At 41.1% G+C, this 23,015-nt stretch overlaps 1 protein-coding gene across 1 annotated transcript in view; it reads right to left on the bottom strand.

Annotated features, from left to right (window-relative positions):
* The window catches only part of BTRC (beta-transducin repeat containing E3 ubiquitin protein ligase), a 112,814-nt gene extending 90,821 nt beyond the window's left edge, over nucleotides 1-21,993 (bottom strand). Inside the window, exons 1-2 of the mRNA XM_026050515.1 lie at nucleotides 21,942-21,993; nucleotides 5,707-5,775 (exon numbers count right to left, since the gene is read on the bottom strand). Of these exons, the coding sequence (XP_025906300.1) occupies nucleotides 5,707-5,775; nucleotides 21,942-21,989 (117 nt within the window). The 5' untranslated portion in view covers nucleotides 21,990-21,993. The remainder of the gene's footprint in view (nucleotides 1-5,706; nucleotides 5,776-21,941) is intronic.
* Nucleotides 21,994-23,015: the final 1,022 nt, after the last annotated feature.

The raw sequence follows: 23,015 nt of genomic DNA on the forward strand, positions 1-23,015 counted from the left end.
TTCTATGAAGCATTACTGCAAAGGCTGAACTTGTGAAGCTTAGTAACAATTGCAGACATTTACTTACAGCTAAAATGTGACATTTCAGTTCCTCTCCTTGCTTTCTCACTCTTTTAATCTTTTAKTTATATATATATACACACACAAAGTAAATCTTAGGTGTATAAACAAAAGTATGCATATACATGCACGTGTATGCATACAAATATATATGCACATAAATAGGCACACACACATTACGCATGATTTGTATTTTTTTATATATGTGTGATATATAAATAAATATATTTAATCAAAGAGAACACCTGACTGAAAAGAAAGAGGATGGGGGCGGAAATGATAAGAAATTCCCAGGACATATTTTGTACTTCCACAACTCAACAACTGCCAAACATATTTAATTTTTTAGCAAGAGTAACACTTGACCATATGGGCTTCTCATTGGGGAAAAAGGTATATGATTGAACATTAAAAAAACTGCAAGAACAGAATGAACAGCAATTTTCCCCCCCTCTCTCTCTCTTTTAGTTGTATTTTAGTAGTTGTATGTGGGGCTTCTTTCTTTCCTTCTTTTTTCCCCCCACAACAGTGGATACAAAGCATACTAAATACATAATTACATGAGAGAGCCACCCTGCTTCCAGAGGAGCCATTCCAGTGAATTGTGTAAATAATATGCCTTTAAAATCCCTAACATATGAATACAGATTCACCACTTATGGAACAGTTATATACCTGAGAGACAAGAATACCCATTTAAAAAAAAATCCTGCCTAATTATGAACTCACCAAAGAGACCAGCAGGGCTCAGAGCAAATTAATACTTTCCTAACTTTCTCCAAAAGTTTTTTGTGTGTTTTCCTTTTAAAATAAGGAAAATGTTAAAGAGCTATAAGTCTTAATTAAGCCAAAAAGAGCCAGAAAACCTTCAGTTCAAGCTTATACCTCCTTCCATCCCACACCACTGTTTCCCGTTATTCAGTGTTTTAAAAAAACAGGATAATTGTGATTTGCTTTGCCACTGACTTCTTGGCAGTTTTTCCCGGTAAGAAACTGAAGTTATTGCTCTGAGTGTGAGTGAGAAGGGTCTCTCAGGGCTCCCCTAGCCCACAAACTTTCAGCTCTAACRGCCACATCCTGCGCCAGAATCACGACAAGCAACAGGCTGTGGCCATCAGAAAACCCCTTTGCACCGTGTTTAGTYGCTATTATGTTCAGACCTTGTGGCCCCATTTCTGCAAATGTGTACGGGGACGACTAAAAGTGGCTGCTGTTCCCAGTTTGCTATAATAGAAGCCATTGCACGGGACTGTTAAAAGACCTTTAAGTGTTGTCAGAAACTGCCCACAAACCAACCCAGAATCTCACTTACAAGAAGCGGAGAACGCCTTTCTTGGACATTGTAGGAACTGTCTGCAAACCGGACTGGTGTCGCAAATCAGAGGCCATTGCAGGAACGTTACACTCCAGTRTAACACGAATATTCTGGGCATCTGAAGTGCCAATAACATCTTAACCCTGGTGGAGCTCAGGGCATTCAGAGCAGGGGTTTCCCTCTGCACCCTGTGGCTGGGGGGTTAACAGGTCCAGCAAGCGCCGCTGGGCACGAGCGGCTCAGAGCTCTGTGAAGGATTCCTGCAGCCTCCCACCTCCCCTGTAATTGCCCAGGCAATTTTCCTGAACATGCCCATTATGCAGACATTCCTTTAATCCTCTGGCAACTCCCTACCTTACAGTAACTTTTAACATGAGACTCTAGCTCCCTAACTACTCTTACATATCAGATATCCAAAAGAGTCTGTTTATGTATATTCAGATSATCCAAAGCATTTCTTACCTGAGCAGGATTCAGGAGGATCACATCACAGCTTTTAYATACACCTTTGTGAAGAAATGTTTTCCCCAAAAAGTGGTTATAGGAGCTGTTCAACCTCTGGGCTTCCAGATCAACAACAGTTACCTGCCCCAGACAAGGGCCAGCTTCCCACCTATAACACGCAGGAGACCCTTAGTTGCCAAGTGCTTGAGGGAGCTTGTGCAGATTGCATCTGAACCAGACAATACTCCTGTTTTCATAACTGTAGCTCTTTAATCCATGAAGCTGACAAACCCAAACACCAGTGCACCTGCAGAGCTGTCAGATCCAGGTGCCATGCCCTTCTTCAGGAACGTGACAAGTAGCAACCTGTGTTGGTGCTGCTTTAAGCAACACCAAAAATGGCAGTAATAAAAGACAGCCCTATTCAAACTTGCTAAGAGTAACCTCACCAAGGTCTAAAGCATGAGAGTATTTAAAGGCTTAAAACTGGATTTTTGTAAATAAGACCAAGAGCATTTCATAAGAAAACACAGTTGCTTCATCACATTCAAGTCCTCATTTTGCAAAAATCCCAGTTTTATTTAGGCAGTTCTAATGGAAGAATCCTGTTTTCACCATGCTCCTGCTTTTTAATACTCTCTTTTCCAGCTGGCTTGACTGTAGTGCAGACCATTAATATCTCAAATGCCTTGTTCAATTATACTGGCCTATGTTGGCACCAATCTAGTTAAGGTAGCATCAGGAATCGCCGGTATAAAACATATTTACAGGTTTATATCTCGGCTCTAAAAATCCTGCTACAGGAGCCGGTGGGAGGCAGGAAGGCTCAGATGAGTGCGTTATATTACACAGCCTATGCGCTACACTTGCTCACAACAGCACACGAAGGGAAGGGACTCGCCTTAACTCTGAATTACCATGTGTCACAAACCACCTAAAAATTATACTTTTAATTTCCCCATTAATACAATCAAAGCAACGTTTTGCAAGTGTTTCAGCTAATTAAGAGCTTAATTTGCAATTTTACACTTTAGTTGAAAAAGGCTTCAACATAACATAGGAATTGGAGTACGTCATGCCTACTGATCACATTTATACACAAATTAACACGCACACGCAGAGCCCTGCCTTGGAAGTCGACTGCAGCTCCTCTTCAAAGGGGTAAACAGGTAAGAAATGGGATGTTACAGGCTGCTAGAAACACAATGCGACCATTCAAAGAGAGGCTTAAATGAAGATGGAGGCTGAATAAAATAACTGCAGGTATTTGGCTTTTTCTAAAGGATAAACTCACAGGAAACAAGCTAGAGTAAAGAGCGTTTTGCAGCTTAAAATCCCTGTTCTTGAAAGCATCTTGTATCCTGGCCATCAGTATTGTGTTTCCTCTAGCCCTCATGCAAACACAAAACAACTCTTCCACTGCAGCACAGCAACATTAAATATAAAAACCTGCCATTAAAGGGCAAGGGGTAATGGCATCAGTGTGGGCGACCCATGCTCAGGTAGTGTTCAACTATTAGCTCCAGTTTAAGTAGGCTGAAACTACACAAATCCAGCCTGCACTGTTTTTAGATAAAATTGTCAGTTTTATGGATATTTATAGTATGTGTCCGCTCTTGCAGAACTCCATCTTCCTCCACCTCATTTGGAATATAAACTGCTTTTAGCCCACATTAATACAATGTGTTACTGAGATACTTCTCACGCCCTGCATAAACCAGGAGGCAGATCAATACTCGGCTACACCGAGGAAAAAAATAATTTCTTTAGGTTTCTGTTAAACACTCACACAGAGCCAAGGAGGGATAAACTCAGTGCACAGACACTACTCCATCTGGATGTATATTCACATTAGTGCTTTTATTTAAGAGTCTTTCTTGCCAACACACTGCTTGAGGAATTTCACAAGCAAGGCCTTTGGATGCCCTATGCCAATCTGACCTCTGGATTTATTTTCTTTAAAAACATCTCTGCTTCTCACAAGAGCTCTTTCTTTTGAGCAAATGTCCACTCTTACATATCAACTCCCTTATCCGCAGACTTCCCGTGGTGAAATGACAGCACTGAAATTGGAATAGCAAAGCTATTTCCACGACAGCATCTGCTGAGGAGATGAGCTCAGGTTTATACCCTTACCTGGATTCAAGGGGGAGTAGGGAGATTTAAGATAAAGACTTTAGAACCAATAACAGTCAACTAAAACCAAAAGGAAAGCAGACACACACAAAAATGCACAAATAGAAGAACTTGCTCCGCTTGTTTCGAGTTTGCCTAATGTGAAAGGCTCCCTGTGAAAGGTAGCGAGAGTTGTTGGTATTTTCCCCTCTTCTGTATTTTTCAGAGGCAAAATGCAAACATCTCACCTGCGTCACAGCACTGGCAGTGCAATGTAATAAGAACAGATGCAGGTCTGTCTGCCTCAGAGGTAAAAGGGAACAGAAAATACACACAATGCTTTCCCTTTTGTTCTCCCAGCCCACCTCATAAGAAAAGGAAACTGGTGCCATGCCCCGTATGTCAACAAACCTGAGCTCTGTCAGGCATTAATTGCAGAGTTGCCATCCCTCTGAGACACGTTGCCTCCAGCTCAGCAAAGTTTAAATCAAGAAAACATGAGCTTCTAGCTCCCAGCTGCCCTTCACCGGCACAGCCTGCATGGGGGAAAGGGACAGTCCGTGGGAGAGAAGCTCCAGACCACCCTGCGCCTTTGCGGCCCATCACTCACACAACGCAGTGGCTCGCAATGGAACAGAGGGCTCAAACCCCACCAGCTTCCAAGCAGTCGGGTTCTTCTCTATTTCACTGGAATCGATGCGGGCTGACAGCAGGAAGCAAYTTGCACAAGCAAGTGGCCACTTACTACCTGTAGGATATGGAGACAATTCTGGGCGGAACCAAATTCACCCACACCAGTGAAACGTGGGTGTTTTGAGTGGTTTTGGTTTGGCAGTTGGTTTTGGTTCTCTGCCACTCAACCCAGGGGACACGGATCTTTGTTTCTGTCGGGTGCTAGATATCCTTTCCCGACCATGTTTCATCCTTTTCACACCGCCAGTTGCCAGGACAACAGGATGCAGCTTCTCCGCACTGTCTCCAGCCTCCATTGCCACAACACCACAACCAGTCAGGCTTTCTACAAAACCAGCCACTTAAGCTATACCTTCTCAAGGACGTCGGGCTCTCTCACGAAGATACATGTATGATGACGAGACTTCTATAAGGCAAATTGTAAATTAAGCTTTTTTTTTTTTTTTTTTTTTTCTTCCCTGAAGGGAGGATTTTTCACTCACAAAAGTGAGAAGCTGACAGCAATTGCTGGAGCCGGACTGCTGAGACATCTAAAGCCCGGCCTTTAATAACAGCCAGAGCAATATCACACGAGGCCACGTCCGAGTGGGGAGTCCCCGCAGTGTCAGAGTGTGACAAGCTGCACAATCGCGATGTGATGGGAGCAAGTGGCCGCCCTGGTTTCGCCCAGTCAGATGTGACTTCGCCTCTAGATGCAATTCTCATGTGTTTTAACCCATTGGCCTCCCCATTATTACCAGCAACAAGCACTGCCATGCAGCTTTCCATCTGAAGGTCCATTTTAATTCTGTAATTTGAGGTCTTGTTGCAGATTTCTTTTCAGACTCTGACCTTTTTCTCTCTCAGGTGACTGCGTTCTTAACTTGCATTTACAGTGAGTGCACATTCATCAGACTGGTGAGAAAATGGTGCACAAACACAGCATGCAGAAACACAGAACAGTGATGGCTATGAAGGGTATCGGCTAGCATGGCACCGTAACTTCATTACACCCTCATTTATGTACTTCACTAATGAGACAAGCACAGGTGTCCAACACAGTCCCTCACATGAGATGAATAACAATAATACAGTCCAACCTGCTTTAGCCATGCTTGGTATCCAGAAGATATAAGTTGGAATCCATCTTTTGGCATGTGTATTCGGGGCTAGGAGAGAATAGACATAAAGAGAGACCTCCTTTTACACTGGGACCTAGCTAACCTAAGTCTAAACTTTGGATTATCTTAAACAATGCAGATTTCTTAAACCACATACGCAGGTTCAGCCCCCAAGTAGGTTCTTGATTAATTTACTACTCTAGTATCAGCTGCTTTAAGAACACTTTGCTCATAAAATAACTTTTACATTTTCTACCATTGTATATTTCAATTCCATATACAGATATTTCTTTAAAATTCTCACACAAATACACGTGCATGAGCACTGTCCCTGTGGCAGGTGCAGCAGCAGAAACCAATGCTCGTTAATACCTTTGCCAGTATGTAAAACTAAATGGTGTCAAAACAGCAGCAGTCAAGCTATGAGAGTGTTTTTACAGGCACTATCCCCCATGTGGCTGCACGAGGCACAGGGCAATGTGTAAAGATTAAGGAAAATCCCCGAAGAGGTGCAGCCTCAACATGGGGTAACCAGAAGCAACGCTCAACACACTGTCATAAATTACACCTCAAAGTGATAGACAAATATAATCTCCACCCGTTTGCTTCCCTCCCTCCCTCAGCCGGTTGAGGAAAAGGCAAGACATCCAATTGCACTGAGATAGTGAGACATAACTTACAGCTAGCGGGGAAAAAAAAAAAAAAAAGCAACATTTCACTTACGTTACCTGTTACATCCATTGGCAGTTCAAAGGTATTTTCACAATCATGTGGATTCAACTGTGCACCTCTTAATCCCCCTCCCCAAATGAGATGCTTAGAAATTAAAGTMATAACTAAGCAACAGGACCAGGCAGACACCCTCAGGCCCCATGTCCAGAGGCTGTCCTTTCCTTCCTTACTGCACACAACTATTTTGCAATTTCTTCATCAATTCACAGTATTCCTCTCCCAGGTAGCAGGTGCAGACCCCCACCACTGCATTTGGAAGGCTGGAAACTTCTAAAATTTTCAGGCTAAATATGTTCCAGGTGAGTTTATTCCCATTTGTTCTTGTGTCAACACAATATTTAGTTTGTACCAACTGCACCTACCCTGGTGCTTGGAACATGGTATAAAATACAGCTGGATTKAGCAGAAAACTGTGTCAGTGCTGAACACACAACCTTCACAGCTACGGYGCAGAGACAGCCAAGCCTTATTTTTATTTCAAATTCCAAGCACTACAACATACTAAACTCTGTCCTCTAAAAAGCATCCCTACAAGTATTTCATAACAGACTTAAAACATAAGCTATTTTTTCTCTTTGATGCTTTAAGCTGAAATCCTCCTAAATCTTTCAAAGCAGAAGCGAGATTGCACCCTGGTGTCCTAGCCAGCAATCCCAGTTAACCAGGAACTTTAATAACCACCATCGTACTGATAAATTAAAGTCAAGTGTATCTGGTTACTGCTTTCACCTGCTGAGCTTGGACTTGTGATACTTAACGCATTAACAAAGTATGTTTTAGGGGACTCATTATGCTACTAGAAGCACCATGCTCCGAGACTTAATCCTTAGTTCAGCACTAACTTCATGGGTGGTTAGTCTCTCTACTACTGTAAAACGAGGACAACACTTATTTAAGCCACCTCAAAGGAGTGCTGAGAAGAATCACAGACATTTCTACACATTTTGAAAATGGAAGAATCTACCTGCAGTGCTCCCTATCAAGAAGTCTGTAGAAACCCGTATTTTTACCTTTGATTCAAGCACTTCTATTGCTTTTTTGATGTAGTGCAGCATTGTACATCCATTAAGAAACAAATACTAATAAAATCATCATAAACAAGTAGAAAAAAAATGATCTTATGGTTAAATCACAGTTTTAGGAGCAAGGAGACCTGAATACCTATCTCAGATCTGCTCAGGTACACACAACAAATCCAAGAAAAATGACTTCCCTCTTTGTTTTGGTCGCCTAACCTACATATTAAAGGATAACAGGACTCTTAAGACTGGCAGGCTGCTTAGCATTTGCAAAGCCCATCAGTCTGGAGCAGTGTAATTGATTTAAGAGACTGATTTAAACCATTTAACTTGAAGACTTTGGTCCTGCAAACATGTAAATAYATTAACAGAACTACTGCTATCAGTAGGATTGCTTCCGTGCAGAAGTGTCTCCTATAACCAAGAAAAACACGTATTTTATTTAGACAACTCTTTATTAACATCCTTGTGACTTCAGAACAACATTGCCTAAATATTAGCAAAGAAGGCCAGCAGGACCTTCAGCAGGTTAACAGCTGCTGTTAGCCCAATTTAATTTTCATTATCTACAAGCTAAAAATTCAAACAGGACCAACCCAGACACCACCATCCACTCCTCTGCACTACAGCTACAGAGGAAGTACAACTCACTGAGATTATTTTACATTTGCTAAGCCTATCTGTACCTAAGAGGAAAATAAACTATATAGGAGGAAATCTCAACAGCATAAGTTATGTTGCTATCCTCATACTGCTGCTTGAGACACTGCAGTGGGATCTGTGCACTAGTGAGCCTTCAGGAGCACAAGCCCCATTGACTTAAACACAGGCACCGACAGAAAAGCAAATCTTACTGAAAACCTCTGAGCTCTGACTCGAGAGCATTTAATTCACATGGATTTGCCCTGGACTAAGCTCGATTTTACAGCCAAACTCCTGAATTTCAGATTTGTGTGATTGTCCCTAAGACTGCCTGCTTCCACCCACACAGGCAATTAGATGAGGGCATCTGGTTAAACCGCTCCAAATTCTGGGGTCCCAATGACAGCAAATACGCAACTAAGRGAGGAACCCACATGCACTTGACAAAAAAAAAAAGTAAATAAAATAATGCCACCCCCAAATATATACAGCTTTTAAAAACCCAGGACAGACATTTATCTTGTCTGAAAGTAGTTCTCTTTCGCCAATCAACACTCAAATCTTTCATGATTACGATCCATTCAAGGCAATTCTAGCACAATACAATTAATTGCCCAGCAAGAGCTACTCATTTTATTTTTTGTATTTTCATGAACACACACTGTTTAGGCTCATGGTTGCAATATCATCCATAAGAGTAATATTTTCACTGAACATCTGCTTCAGCATTTTACACGATTAGAAGCTAGACTGCTAGGGTAATTTTCCTCTTTTTTTCCCAAATACACAGCACTGTATTTGCCTTTCTCAAAAAAGACCTTGGAAAGTATTCAAACTGGCAACTTTTATCATGCCATTTTGTRGATATTTCCCAGCCTTATCTACGCAACTAATTTATAACAGTAGCCTAACTACTCCCTTTTAAGTTTATTATTAAGAATTTCCTTTTAAAAAAGAAGTTTTCCAACACCATGACTTATTCCAGAACCAGAGATTTACTTGCAGTTCTGAAATGCAATTTTACCCTGCATGAAATACCTCTGTAGTATTTCTTTATGTCCACAGAACATACACCACTATCTATTAAGACTGCAATCATTTATAACCCCATGGGCCAGAATCATGTTTGCCTTTCTCTCCCCCTCCCCATAAGCCTTAATTGATTTTATTTTTAATATTAATTTTTTAATATCCTTAATTTTTTAATATCTCCTATTTTTAATTCATTTGATTTGTGCAGTCCATACCAAGACCTAAAACAATACCAGGACTGCTGAGAACAAGTCAGTCATTTAAAATCCAGTGGTGCCCTCCTTCCTTCCCTACAAAACGCTGATTTTTTAGAGGACATTTAATTACAGGCCTGAGTTCCTATTTTCTAAGCCTAAACACAACCCCTGAAGGCTTACAATATTTGAGTCACAGCTGGAGCTGTGGTTACTATACAGTTTAAATATCAGCCTCTTTACTGTGCAATTTGTTTTGAAAATCAAATCAGACGCCGTGTCATAAACAAGTGCTAATTAAGTACTGAGCGGAAATTGGGCTTTTTTGTGCAAGAAGAGTTCTTAAATATCTGCATCGCCACTTCCACAAGAAAGAATAAATATGTCAGAGCAGGATAATTATAAAGTGAAACCTACTACAGCACKTGCAAGGCAGCACTGCTGCTTCTCTATTTTATCTGCTTTCACGCAAGAAGCGAGAAACAGGGGAGGAAAAAAATGAGATCCCTATGAAATATATATGTACTAAGGATTTCATGAATCTGATCATATAAACCATAATGCTCTCTCTTCCCTTGGAGAGGACGTTCACCCTGGGTTTCCATCACATACCATTCAACCCGGCAAGCAAAAGCCATTTCTCTCCGTCACTACAAAGCAACTGTGAAGCTACTTATATTTTCATTTCTTTTAAGTTATATGCTATATACAAGTATTTATTTGAGCGTAGCACCGCACTCATTAGATATAACACCTTATTTGATAAATATCATGAACAGCAAAATGCATTTTAATACACTGAAGATCACCTCTGAGTTACAAYGCTCACAATGCCATTAACTAAGAGGCTCACAGCTACAAAGGCAGAATTAGATCTGTCAGCTCCCGACACGAGGAGACAGAGGCAGCTGCACTGAAGAYCATCCAGTTGAGATGGCTCCCATAGCAAAGGGACCACCTCCCGTGGCCTACAACTTGTTAATGAGTTTGTACGTGTTACAGCAATAAATGGAAATCCTACCACAGAACACACAACTTCAAGATCCCAGCAGATACCATAATCTRCTGTCCAAAAAACTCACAATAAGGCAAGGGCAGATCCATGGAYTCCAATGCAACAAACCACACACAGGATTTCAAAATCTCTATTATTAGGAGAAAAGAAAGTGTTAGCTTTCYGACACCAAAAGCATTAGCTGCCAATATTTAAATGCACAATTTATGAGATTCTGGAGAAGTAAACAATAAATCAGTTAACTGCAAGATCTCACAATTTGGTACAAACTCTTGCAGGGGAGCTTAGCCCTCTCAAGCAGTGATCTTTGAATCGGCTTGAAAAGTTAATGAACATACCATGTCAAATTAACAAATTTTGATACTTGTGTTAATACAGCTACTCAAGTTCTTTAGCTGTTTAATTTGGAGTATGCTCAACAGGACCTGTCTGAGAATAATTCTCACTGGAAAATGAGCATTTATATTTCTTGAGAGAATAAAAGATTCTTTCAAATCCTTCAAGAGCAATAGCTATCAGGAAAGCTACTTTAGTAATAAGAAACACCTGGATATCTTCTTAGGTGCTCACAGGAATCCTAAGCTTTAACACTGAAAACCAAACCGAGACCTGCGATGACACTATCAATCTCAGTACAAGGAGCAAGTTCTGCAGACCTGCTTACCATGACAGTGTAAAGAGATCCCCTATGTGTCCATCAGTCTCCACTTCACAGGCASTTCACTTAAGTCTGAAATTCAAGTCTACTTCTTTCAAAACCACAAGATCTAAGGCAAAGAAATACTACATTTCTCTTTCTACATTTCATACTTCTGCCAGGTAAGGATCTAACAATAACAGCATATACAGTGCAAGTCTTATGTGTGAAGTCACAGGTAGAAGTTTGCCAGGATATCAGCAAAAGAGAGTTAGTGATTTTTTTTTAGTATCTTGTCTTTCACATACATCCATATCAAAAGGCAGAAACCTTGTCCTGGATAGTAACTTTCACCAAGACTCTGAGCACTGGGAATAGAAAATTCTGTGTTTAAGAAAAAAAAATGAAGCCAAGGTGAACAGAATTAWTATGATTGGAAAGGTCATTATCTCCTAAACTAGCAGAGGACACTACAGGGTTAGCCTTCACCTTCCCATCTCCTGATAAATTCCAGGTAGGAGGAAAAGACATGCAGAAGAGATGGGTTACAGATCTGTGTCAGCTATCTTGGAAGGCAAACTGCAGTTCATGCATTAATACAAACTTGTCTGCAAGAGGAATATCAGTTTTCTAAAGACATGGAAATGCTTCCAAGGTCAGACCCCAACTCTCAGCCAAGCTGTTGTCTTAAGCCAGTGAACTTTCATGCCCTGAATATACAATACTCAAACCAAAGCAATTTCTTTTGCTCAATAAAGTGCAAGTGAAAGGAGGAAAACAAAATAAATAAAAGCAAAAGAAAATTCCCTCCTGCAGGAATGACCATCTTATCCCAATTCACCTCCCTCACAAACTACTGTACAATACTTGTAGTGTGGGAATCTATTCACACAGCGCAAGAAAACCTGGAATCCATAGATAATTGCCCTGAGGACTTACCAGGATATATTAGATTTCCTTTCCTGACCTGTCTAAACACTCTATACCAAATTGAGCTCTATGACAGCTCCCTGCTCTGCAGATGTAAATGCTCCTTTGCCTGGCGTGACTACAGGAAATTCATCTTTAAAACAAGGAAGGATCAAAACAGTTTTACCATCTTGGAGGATTATGGTGTAAGAATCAAGCAGGGGCAACASAAGTAACTGAAGATACCGAATGGGCAGTTTGACAGCACTGCTGTGCAGAACACATCCCCACAAGAGGGGTAGCCAGGAGGAGTCTAAAATCTGGCAAGTGACTGGACATCCGAAGACTGGACATCCAAGACATCCTATGTCTGAAATCATCTACTAAATCCRAGTACTGTTATCTATGGCAAAAGGACAGACACCATGGGAGAGCTAAGTAAATCTACCCCCAAAATAGAACAAATTAGAATTAGTGCTAGACTAACTCAATCTTCTTCTTTAAGAAGATCACTGAAGTCCAGACAAATCAGTAGTAGTTAAACATTTGATAGATGACATGTAGGAAGTTAGCAGTTAAAATGGAGAGGATTAGGATTAATACTGAAGTTGTAAGGAGGATAAGAAACTAAAAAGGGTAGAGGATCACAGGTTATTCTGAAAAGGGAGCCATCAAGCTGTGAAGAGATTGATTCTTGTTGATATCCATTATTAATCTTGGACTTAACATTACAATATTCTCACTAATAGCTACAAAGCAGAAGTTACCAACATGCTAATGAAATAGATACCATAAATACATAGAACGCAGTATCTTGAAGACTCCAGTAACAGAACCAAAACACTAGGTGCATAAAAGATCAAGTACCATTATTTCTGTTATAAACCAGAGACTCATAAGCTGAGAAAACAGGCACAGTGAATATTATTCACTAGGCTATGATGGATCCCCAAAAAGATGCAGCTGTGAGGACATCAAACTCCAGAATGGGCTGAGGGAAATATTCCCAGTAGAGTGAMAGGAGCATTAATGCCTTTGTATAAGGAATGTATAGTAAAGCATTATTTGGAATATCCTGTGTAGCTGTTGTCACTTGTGGTCAAAGGAGATTGATAGGATTCTGCAGCTGTTTAAATAAGTTTATTAGTACGATTAAAAGTTATGGGAAACTCTTTATGTGAGGGAGAGAAAAAAGGGAAAAAAAGGCAAACTCTCTTAGTTTCATCAGATTCAGTTGAGAGGGGGCTAAATTTGCTGGCCATAAATATATCCAAGGGGTGAACAGAGGGGAATAAGCAAGCTGTTAAACTCGGGACAAAACTGTCACAAAAACAAAATTTTGGCCAAAAATAAAGTTAAACTGGAAATATGAGAATCCAAGCTATCAAAAAAATCAAATTTGGAGTAGGCCTAAAAAGAGCACAGCAAAAAAAAAATAAAAATAAAAAATAAAAATAAAAAAAAAAAAAAAAGAAAATCCTGACTTCTAAGAGCTGATTTGATTAGCCTGCAAAACAAACTACTGAGCCTAGGGGACAAGACAGGTCTGCAGTACCCATTTCAATCTCCTGTGGAGACCCTTCTTCTCACAGAAGGATTCTGAACCAGTTTGTCTCTGGATACAGTCTTATTTTTTRGTCAATGAGATATGGATATGTTCAAGTATCTTCTTGCCAGTTAATACTTTCAAGACATTTCTACATTTTATTTTTATAAGGAACAGCTGGGACAGAAGCAACACGCTGCACTGAAGCCATCCAAATGAGAAGGGGAAAAAAAAAGGAAAAGTTTCCAAAAAATAAACAAGGAATGCAATTTTTTGTATTTCAAATAAATTAGCAATGGAAAGCACCTTCCRTTATATACGAAGACTAAGTCTGGAGTCCACTGGAAAACTTGAGAGGTTTCCAAGACCCAYCTTCTACAACAAGATTGACCCATGGTTTCTTGAGACTACACCCACTTCTCATTGTTCTAATTTGCAGGAGATGAATGATCGCTGGCTGCATTTCCCAACTCTGTAGAGGGTTTTGGCATGTAAGTAGTAAGGGCATCGAGCAGATCCAGTGAATAACCCCTCTGGATGGTCGCCAGCACTCTCCTATGAGAGAAGATTTGAGGCCAGCTATCCATAAACTATGAGTAACTCCCACATAAACACTGCTCCGTTCTGCATTGCTTTCACAATAAATTGCACATTATGTGTGYGAGGAGGGAGGGTGACCATATTAACAATGGACTTTCCCTCATGCTGGACCATTTTTCTGTGGAACAACTAGAGACAGTTTGAGCTGCTAAAGGGACGAGTTTGGAAACTTCAAAAGGCTCCAATCTSACTAGAAAGGGAAGTCAAGCCCTGCTTTGAATCCTATCAGAGGTAGCCATCTCTTTTCTCCRAAGTATTTAATCCACCACTCTGATTTTGAAAGCCTCACAAGCTGTAACAATAACTATGTCCTTAGCTGGAGGCAGCAGGAGATAGGAATCCTGGAAGCAAACAGAGAGAATCCACACACAGGCATGAAGGCAGCTGAGAGGAAAACCACACCAGAGCTCAGGACTGCCTYGTCTCTCAGATCCCTTCCTCTTCAGATCTGCTTTGCTTCAGGTGCTCCTGAGACCATGAGGTGCCTACACTACAATTAGAAGTGCACCTACTGTGGGGAYAGTGACATACAATTGGAATTATTCACCTCATTCATTCAAAGTAGGGGCCAGTATCTTTCTCTTTTCTTATCACAGGATGAAGCAAGCGAAACCCAAATGAAGGCTCTTTGTTTCTGCTAGTCCAGACTGGTTAAACCAGTGGACTGTGCCAAGAGGTTGAAGGGTTTCTGCTCACACACTACAAACACTTCTGTCTTTCCCTCATGAAGAATGGAAATAAAGGACCAAGCTCTGCCCTTCTTCCCAATTCCCTCCTTTCCCGCTGTTCTCAAACGTGCCTGTTTCAGAAGTGGAGGAAAAAAATAAAACAGAAGTTTYTCAACACTTACTGCAAAGAAGGATTAGAAGCAGCTAAGGGTACAAGTTTATGATTAATCTTTTGTTTCAGAGCAAAATCATTACAGAAAAGTAAAATAATTTAAAACTGAAAAAGTCTTCTTTGCAGCTTGCCATACCCTCTGCTACCGGGACTAACACAACATACAGCTCCAAGTAGTCCAAGTACCCTCGGTTAATGGATGGATGCAGACAAAAAAAAAAAAAAAGAATATTTAAGGCAGTTTTTAGAAATACTTGTCATTGTTTCATCATTTCTATTTACTGAATGAGATCAATTTCTCTCTCAGTAGGGGATGATATTTTAATGATGTAACATTGTACTTTCCAGAAGAAAGACAAGCCTCATGAGGCAGATTAAAACTAAGAATATTCAGATCCCATTAAGAACAGAGAGTTTCAAGCCATTTTTTAAATTAATTTTGTTTAATGATAAGCGTGTTATCTTAACAGGTGGTTAGCCAATTGTAAAATTAACCAAAACATGGTTAAAAAAAGACTTTTTAAATTCTTCTATCACTGGATTATCACATGAGTCTACACAGATCACTTCGGTTCACRACTCTAGGCAAATTTCCGAGCTTCAGCTTCCTCTTCTGCAAAGCAGGGGCTGTATTTTTCCACCACTAGCATTCCTTAAAAATCTCAGGTAAAGATATATAAGAAGGTATTACCGATCAATAAACAGGACWTATTTAATAAAACTCTCAGGTTGTCTAACTTTAAAATATTTGAAGGACCAAGAAGTTTTTCAGCACTAACTGACATCACATCAAGACAGCAGCTTCAGGTTTGGCTGCTTATTAATTATATTTTAAACACTTAGTATTGAGCTGCAGCCACTGAACTCCATTATGCTACAAGTCATTTGCTCTCACATCACTTTCCTCTGCTAAACAAATACCGCATTGTGCCTTGCATAAGCAGTTAAAATATATAAATAATATGCCCTGTTGAGCACCTCCTAAACTGCAGGAAAGAAAAAAAATAAGAAAAACTGAACAAAATACAAGGCATTAGAAATATTAGTAAGTTCACCACTCAGATTTGTGTCACATTTAACCAATCTCACCAGTCCACACGGTGGCTAGAGAGGACTCAATGAAAGTGGAGAAGAAAGTGAGGAAACAGCAGTAGTTTATTCCAGCCATAAGTGTCAGATATATCAYGAAAATTTTGATATAAGAAAATCAAGTTGCTAAGCTTATAAGCTTTCTAAGTGGTCATTTATACTTTAAGTATAGTTGGAGTAATCACTGAGAAAATGAGTAAGACATGAAGTGCATCTTTAGGCATGAAAAAAATAAAGCAACAAAAACCAGAGGAGCCCCTGCACTCACTTCTTAATGAAAGTTCATTCTTGCAAGGTATATATGGCACCCTTTGTAATAGAAAATACATACTTGGCATTAATAAACTTTATGATATAAGCAAACTACCAGAAGAGTAGCATCTAGGTAAAACAAAACAGTGGCTGAACATATCCAGCTGACAAACACRTCCTGTTGACATCTGTACCTCAGGAAATGCTTTTGGATTCCCACTTTAAATGTTCTTATAGCACAAAGTGCTTTTTAAATTGGCCTGGATCACGAAGCAGCTTCTGCCATTTAGTTTCACGTCTCACGTCTCCCTATTGTCTAGCTCAGTAACTGCTCACAGTGAAAATAAACAGGAAAACCTTGTAGCTTTATTTGCTGGCTTCATACACGGTTYAGACATGTGGGCTTGGTGGGTCACCAAAAACGCTCCAGACATCACTCTTTGGGTCTCTTGTTCAGTAGGCACCTCTTAAAGAGGAAACCTTTGAGCCCCTCTCAACTCTCCATATATACTACAGAGCTGATGAATCATTTTCTTTTCCTTGGAAATCTTTGTTACCTTTGCACACCACTATGGCATACTACACACCGAGAGCGCTGAGGCCACTCTACAGATCAATCTTGTAAAACATTATTTGGGAAAACCCTTTGCCTAACCAAATGTTGTGGCTAGAACAGTCTGCTCTTCTTTACTAATGAGAACTATAATTTAGTACCAAATACTCGTGAGGAATTATAGCTCTGCTGACTGGCAAATTATTTGCCAAGGCAGATTAGTTTAGCTGCACAAAATAAATATCCACCTGCACATACTAGCACTAATCAGGGCGTGAAATTAAACTTTTTATTCAGTGGGAAATAACTGCTGCAAGGCGGCGATTTAGTCTGGGGAGCAAATATTAAGGTCAGCCTATTCTCTCTGATGTTTATAGCACATATAATAGTGGGGAGAGCATGGTGCAACAAATTCTGCTTTTTAAGTCCTACAAAACTAAATACTTTAGTGATGCTATAAAAAACTGCCATTTGCTTTTCTAATTGCATACATTTAATGGAACACAGGGGCTGAAATGAAACATTACTAAAAATAAAAAMGTGAAGTTACTAAAGTACCTAAGGCCTGCACCAACTACAGGGAGAAATAAATAATTAATTAAAAGATCAACAACACAAAGATATTTGGGAAGAAACCAGAGATGAACATTTTTCCTCCAGACATACCACCAACCCTCAATTTAAAAGGCTGKTTTTTTTCAGAACTATCAGAGAGAGTAGTACTGTTACAGAAAGCTTAATACTCACAAGCAGGATTTGCAACTTCGTATTTGCCAGGTAACTCTATGCTGCTATTCTCATTACTTCTACATTTCTTGGCTTTAGGTGCCTCTTGTCAAAATGAGAACATAAATACGTTCTAAGGAAGATTTTAAGGTTCTCAAACCAAAGTTTTAAAACAATAGCTGGGAAGTTCTAGATCTTTAAAAGTCAATTCTACTGACACCATTGAATTTATGAGCCCACAGCACAGAGAGGTCCTGTTTGCACTAACCTTTTCTATCTGTCACTTCCCTAAGCAGAAAGAGAAGAAAAAAAAAATTAGTCCTTTATCACTATTCCTTGCTATATTGCAATAACTTCCACATAACTATCAGCAGAACATGAGATTATCAGTTAAGAAATTTCATCGCTTTCTCTTTTTCTTTTGTCTTCCAAGAAAAAAAAAAAGCATCTTAAAGGAGTGTTCTGGTTTTCCTGTGAAACTGGAAGGCCAGTAGGACCTTTCAGAATCACGTTTCTCTCCAAAAAAGGGAAATATTCATTTGAGGGCTAAGCCACTTAGAAGAATTGCTAACGTCAACTTTACCTTATCCACAAGCCAGGGAAGTAAAGGAAGTGCCGCCGACTGGTTCATTCAATAAAAAACTTAGAAGGAGAAAGGGAAACTTCAGTATACATTAAGTTAACTGCCTTCCCAGTCATCCTGTACAGGATTCAAACCGGTCAGGTGCAGATCTGAGCACTGCTAATTTAATACAACAGAAGTTGTCACTAGTCCATTCAAGAAAACAGATGTTGCTTCATAGAGCTTTGATATTTTTCTTAAATACCTTTCAAAATGAGGAACAAAAAATATGAACTCTTATAAAAAGGGCTTTATTGTATTTTTATAGCATATTACATACCTTGTAACAATCGTTTTGTTAAGTGTGAATGTCAGTTTTATTTTCTGTCCCTTTTTTCTTGGCTATTTACAAGCTTTGTAAGAATCATTCCTTAATTAAGTCTAAACATAGTTTTATATAAATGGATTCCTGGAATTAAAAACGTTCAGACTTAAGAAATGATTGTTACGGAGACTGTAACAGGCCGTAAAAAAAGAATGCCACTTTAAACAAAGATTTCTCATTTTAATTAAAAAGATAATCATCAGAACATTCGTACACTTAACGGAACCATTTGGAGCTACTTCTACTATTCTATGCAGGCATATGTAGTTTAGTTTATATGACATTTAATCAAAGTCTCTATTGAGCCTATTGCGCTCACGCTTTAAATACTGTATCTACATTTTTAAACAGTTTATTTAGAGATGAAAGTTACTTATTGAGCGCCTCATTCCTGGTACTTTTGTAAATGGTTATGACAACAGAAATGCCATATTCTTGTGAGAATTAAAACAGAGCTCACTCAGGCAAGATTTTTTTTCCCCAAAACTAATGGACATATTTGTTTCTCCTTTTAGCTTACGCATCGGTCTCTTAAAAATTATACTTTATGAAGASTGTAATTTTAACTGCAGTACTCTAAAAACATAAAGAGAGGCCAAGATGAACTTGYGTAGATTCCACTCTAGCAAAATCCATGGTATAGTTGAGGAACGCTGGAATATAGAATTCACAATGCCATTCTCTAGGTCTATTAACTGGCTTTCATTCAAAAGAAACTTTGCAAGAGGCCATAGAGCYTGCATGATTGAAAACACCCATGCAAGGGTAAATAGTCATCACTGGTGAGGAGTTGCTTGGTATTGCATGACACTAATGCACAGCAGCTTAATAATGGAAATAAATTTTAGGCCTTCTTCAAATGCACAGGTAACCTGAATAGGCAATAGTTAAATAAATTACTTAAACCTGAAAGTATTAGATTATATGTATTGCACCTAAACATGGATAGCTACTGAAACTGAGAGTGAATATTTGCCAATGAAATACCATTTAAGCACCATTCATGGTAATCCAGCCAAAACCAGCCAACAAAAGCAAGACTCCTTTTCTCCATCAAAAAGTAGCCATAGACATGAGCAAACAGGAAAAGGAAAAAGAAAAAACAGCTCAGTTTGTACTTCAAAGAGTCAGACACAGGCTGGATTGCAAAATAAGAAATAAAATTGTCATTTCCTTAAAAGAATCCACTTCATACATAAAATTAACATAGATTGAAATTTCCACATATTTTCTGTTAGCGCTAGACATTAAAAAAAAAAWTCAGATCTTTCTCACTTGATRTCTTGTGATTTGAGAGAGCAGCTCAAAGWCGCTACCAAAAATTATGCACAGATATTTTTAAGTGGGAAAACTATTATTTTTGCTAGAAAAGGCCAAAAATATTACCACCTACCAGGCTGCCTCCAGCATGAAATGAAACTGAGCTGAAATGTGTATCATAAACAAAAACATCCAAAGCTGGAAAGATGGCAGCAGTCTCATCCCTATAAGGGATATCTGAATATTAACGATGATGAAATATCTTGGCACTTGGGAAAAAAAAAAAAAAAAGAAAGAAGGAGAAAAAAAAGAAAAAAGAAAATCAATAATTAACAGCACAGCCCACTTTAAACAGTGACCCATGTAGGAAGAAAACAATATGTGAAGTGTATCACACAGTTGGGTGAGCAGGATAATACACTGTGGATGATTCAGCATTAGCTGTGAGGATGCGCTAGCCAATCTCTGTAGGTAACTGTATCAGTGCTATTACTGCAGTACCTAAAGACTTTTTTTTAGTGTCAAAATGCAGACACAACAAGGGGCTTTTCCAGCACAGCCAAGCTGATATTTACAGTTAATCTAATTCTACCTATCGAAACAATCTGTGTCGCACGGCCACAAACTGCAAACGAAGACCGAAAGACCACAAAATGTCCAAATAAAAACTTTACTTTCACAACATGACTAAAGTGGGAGTCATGAACTATAGAAATGTGTGTGAAAGCAAAAGCTTAAAAGGTGTTAAACAGAGCTTTTTTTCCCACCCCCCTCTCCGCTCAAGCTATAATCAAAACAAAAATGCTAAATGGTTGAGAAGAAAGAGAGGAGCTTTTTAGATGCTTTTTAGATGTGTTCTGTGTACAGGAGATTTTTATAATAAAACACTGAAGAACTTGGCTAAGCTTTAAGCATCCAGTGCAGCCTGACCCTTGATCATTCCTTCATCTCAAGGGCCCACAGCTCCTGTAGGCTGCTCTCAGTTCCTAGTGCCAAGGAGCTTTATTTGTGAGTGGATCACAGGCAGCTGCAAGATGGACAGGAATTTCCCTCAGGTAGCCAGGCCCAATCCTATAGAGGATTTCAAGTGCATGGAATAAGTCCTTGGGTTTTTGCATAGGGTGCAGAAAAAAAAAAGAAAGCAGCATAGAAGATGTCAGCATAATGTGATTATAGTGTCCTTTGGTGCAAGACAGCACCTTCTCAGCAGAAACTTTTTGGGATATGAAACGCATCATATAATATAATGTCATAATGCTGATTGCAATGACCAGGACCTTGCCCACTCCTACAGCCAATCACACAACACCGAGAATAATTTGTTAGAAATTCCTAGCTTRCCTACTTAGGTATCCCCAGAATTTCCCACTTCATTGACCTGAAACTCTATAAATYTGTAAAACTTCAAGAAAACTAGCAAAAGGTCAAAAAGTCTCAGGAGAAACAGGTTCTACAAGATTAAAAGCCAGAAGCCAAGCAAGTACCTTAAAGAGCAATTAAAAGTTAAAACTTGCAACTAGCAAGTCTTCAATTTCATTTTGGACATATGGTCTGATAATTTAATAGAATTGCTTCTTCTTTATAAGCTTAGGTTTAATTCTACGCCACAGAAAGCCCTAATGCAGAATCAACTTTTAGCCAAGCGCTGCCAGTCATATAAACAATATCTATAAGGAGAGGGCAGTTTGGGGCACGTAAAATTAACRGCCAGTTCAGCTGGCACTGGTTTTCATTTTCCAAATCCTACTGTTTCTAGCCAAAACACGCAAAAACATCAATAAATGATTTTTTTTAAGGAAAAGAAAATAGAGATGGAAACAGGAAAGGATGTTTTAGGTGCACTCGGAGCGGGCCGGCCTCACTCGCAGGGCGCCGTGGCTGCGAACACGAGGGGGTTTTCCAGCCCCAGCCCCCTCGCAAGCCCAGGGGATCGGGGCGCTCCCTGGCAGGCGCGGGGTCCCGGGGCGGCCCACGCAGGAAGGCCGCGGGGGCCGCTGCGCGCTGCGGAGCGGGACACGCGTGGAAGGAGAAGCCCCGCGGGCCCCGCTCCCCCYGGCCTGGGCTCCCCCCGAGCCCTGCGGCGCCCGCACCCCCGCACGTCGCCCCCGCCGCCTGCCCCCAGCGCCAACGCGGCCCCCCCGGCCCCGCTCCCCTTCCCCGCGGCCTCCCCTGCCTCCCGCCGCCGCGCAGGTGACCCCCACCCGCCGCCGCGGCCCCTCACCATGAACTTGAGCGCCTTCTCCTGCAGCACGGCCTCGGCCGGGTCCATAGTCCTGCGCCGCCGCCACCGCCGGGCCGGGAGCCGGGGCTGCGGCCGCCCCTTCCCTCAGTGCCAGGCCGCAGCCASCGCAGCCACGAACCTGCGCCCCCCGCTACCACCACCCTCCACCTCGCCCCGCTGCCGGCGCGGCGCATGCGCCGCCCGCAGGCCCACGGGAAATGGAGTCCCCGGCCGAGATCACGGCAAGGGCCTGAGAGGGGCATGTTAACTACAACGCCCAGAAGGCTCCGCGGCCAGGGGCACGCCGGGAGCCGGCTGGCGCAGGCGCCGCSGGTGGGCAGCAGGGGCTGATGGGAGTTGTAGTAGGAGAGGGCTGTGGCGGGTGCAGCTGGAGGCCGGGGGACGAGGGGACAGGGGCCCTTTTCCCGGGCCTCACAGCCGCAGACATCCCCCGGCTGGACCTCGGCTTCCACTTGGCGTGTTCTGGCCTGCRGCTGATCGCCGGGGCGCCACGGCACCTGGGAGTGCCTGTGCAGCTGCTTACCTGCGATTTATGGCGCCAATAAAAGTTTCCTTAATTGTTTTATCTTGCTGTGGCCACGCTCGGTGCGTGGGAGTGCTTGGTTTTTAGGGCAATTACTGCTTGTTTTGATACGGCCCCAAATACCGTCTAAAATGAATCCTGGGCAGCGGCATGTATAGGTATAGCGCATATATCCATGTAATTGGTACCAGAAGTGGTTGGTGTCTTTGGAGGGAGAGTCGGGTCGAGCGGGTCCCTGTTGCCTCCTGGCAGGGGAACGTGAAGCTGGGAAGTCTGCGGCACCGGAGCCGCCTGGCATCGGCCGCCAGGGATACCCGGCTAAATCCTGCAGCCAAATCCTCTTGTAAGGACAACTCATCCCTGAACACGGTGCTGCACTGCCCCTGCACCTTTTATTATTATTCTAATAATGAAGCTAGATCTCTTTTCCTTGAAAGTTGCAYCCGTTTCTTCTTGCTGTATAAAGCAGCAAACGAGAAGTAATTTGACATCATCGCGGTCACAGCAACTTACATAGGCTGAAAGGTGTC

Source organism: Nothoprocta perdicaria, unplaced genomic scaffold (genome assembly GCF_003342845.1).
Source record: "Nothoprocta perdicaria isolate Ctin4 unplaced genomic scaffold, notPer1 scaffold_7, whole genome shotgun sequence".
NCBI lineage: Eukaryota > Metazoa > Chordata > Aves > Tinamiformes > Tinamidae > Nothoprocta > Nothoprocta perdicaria.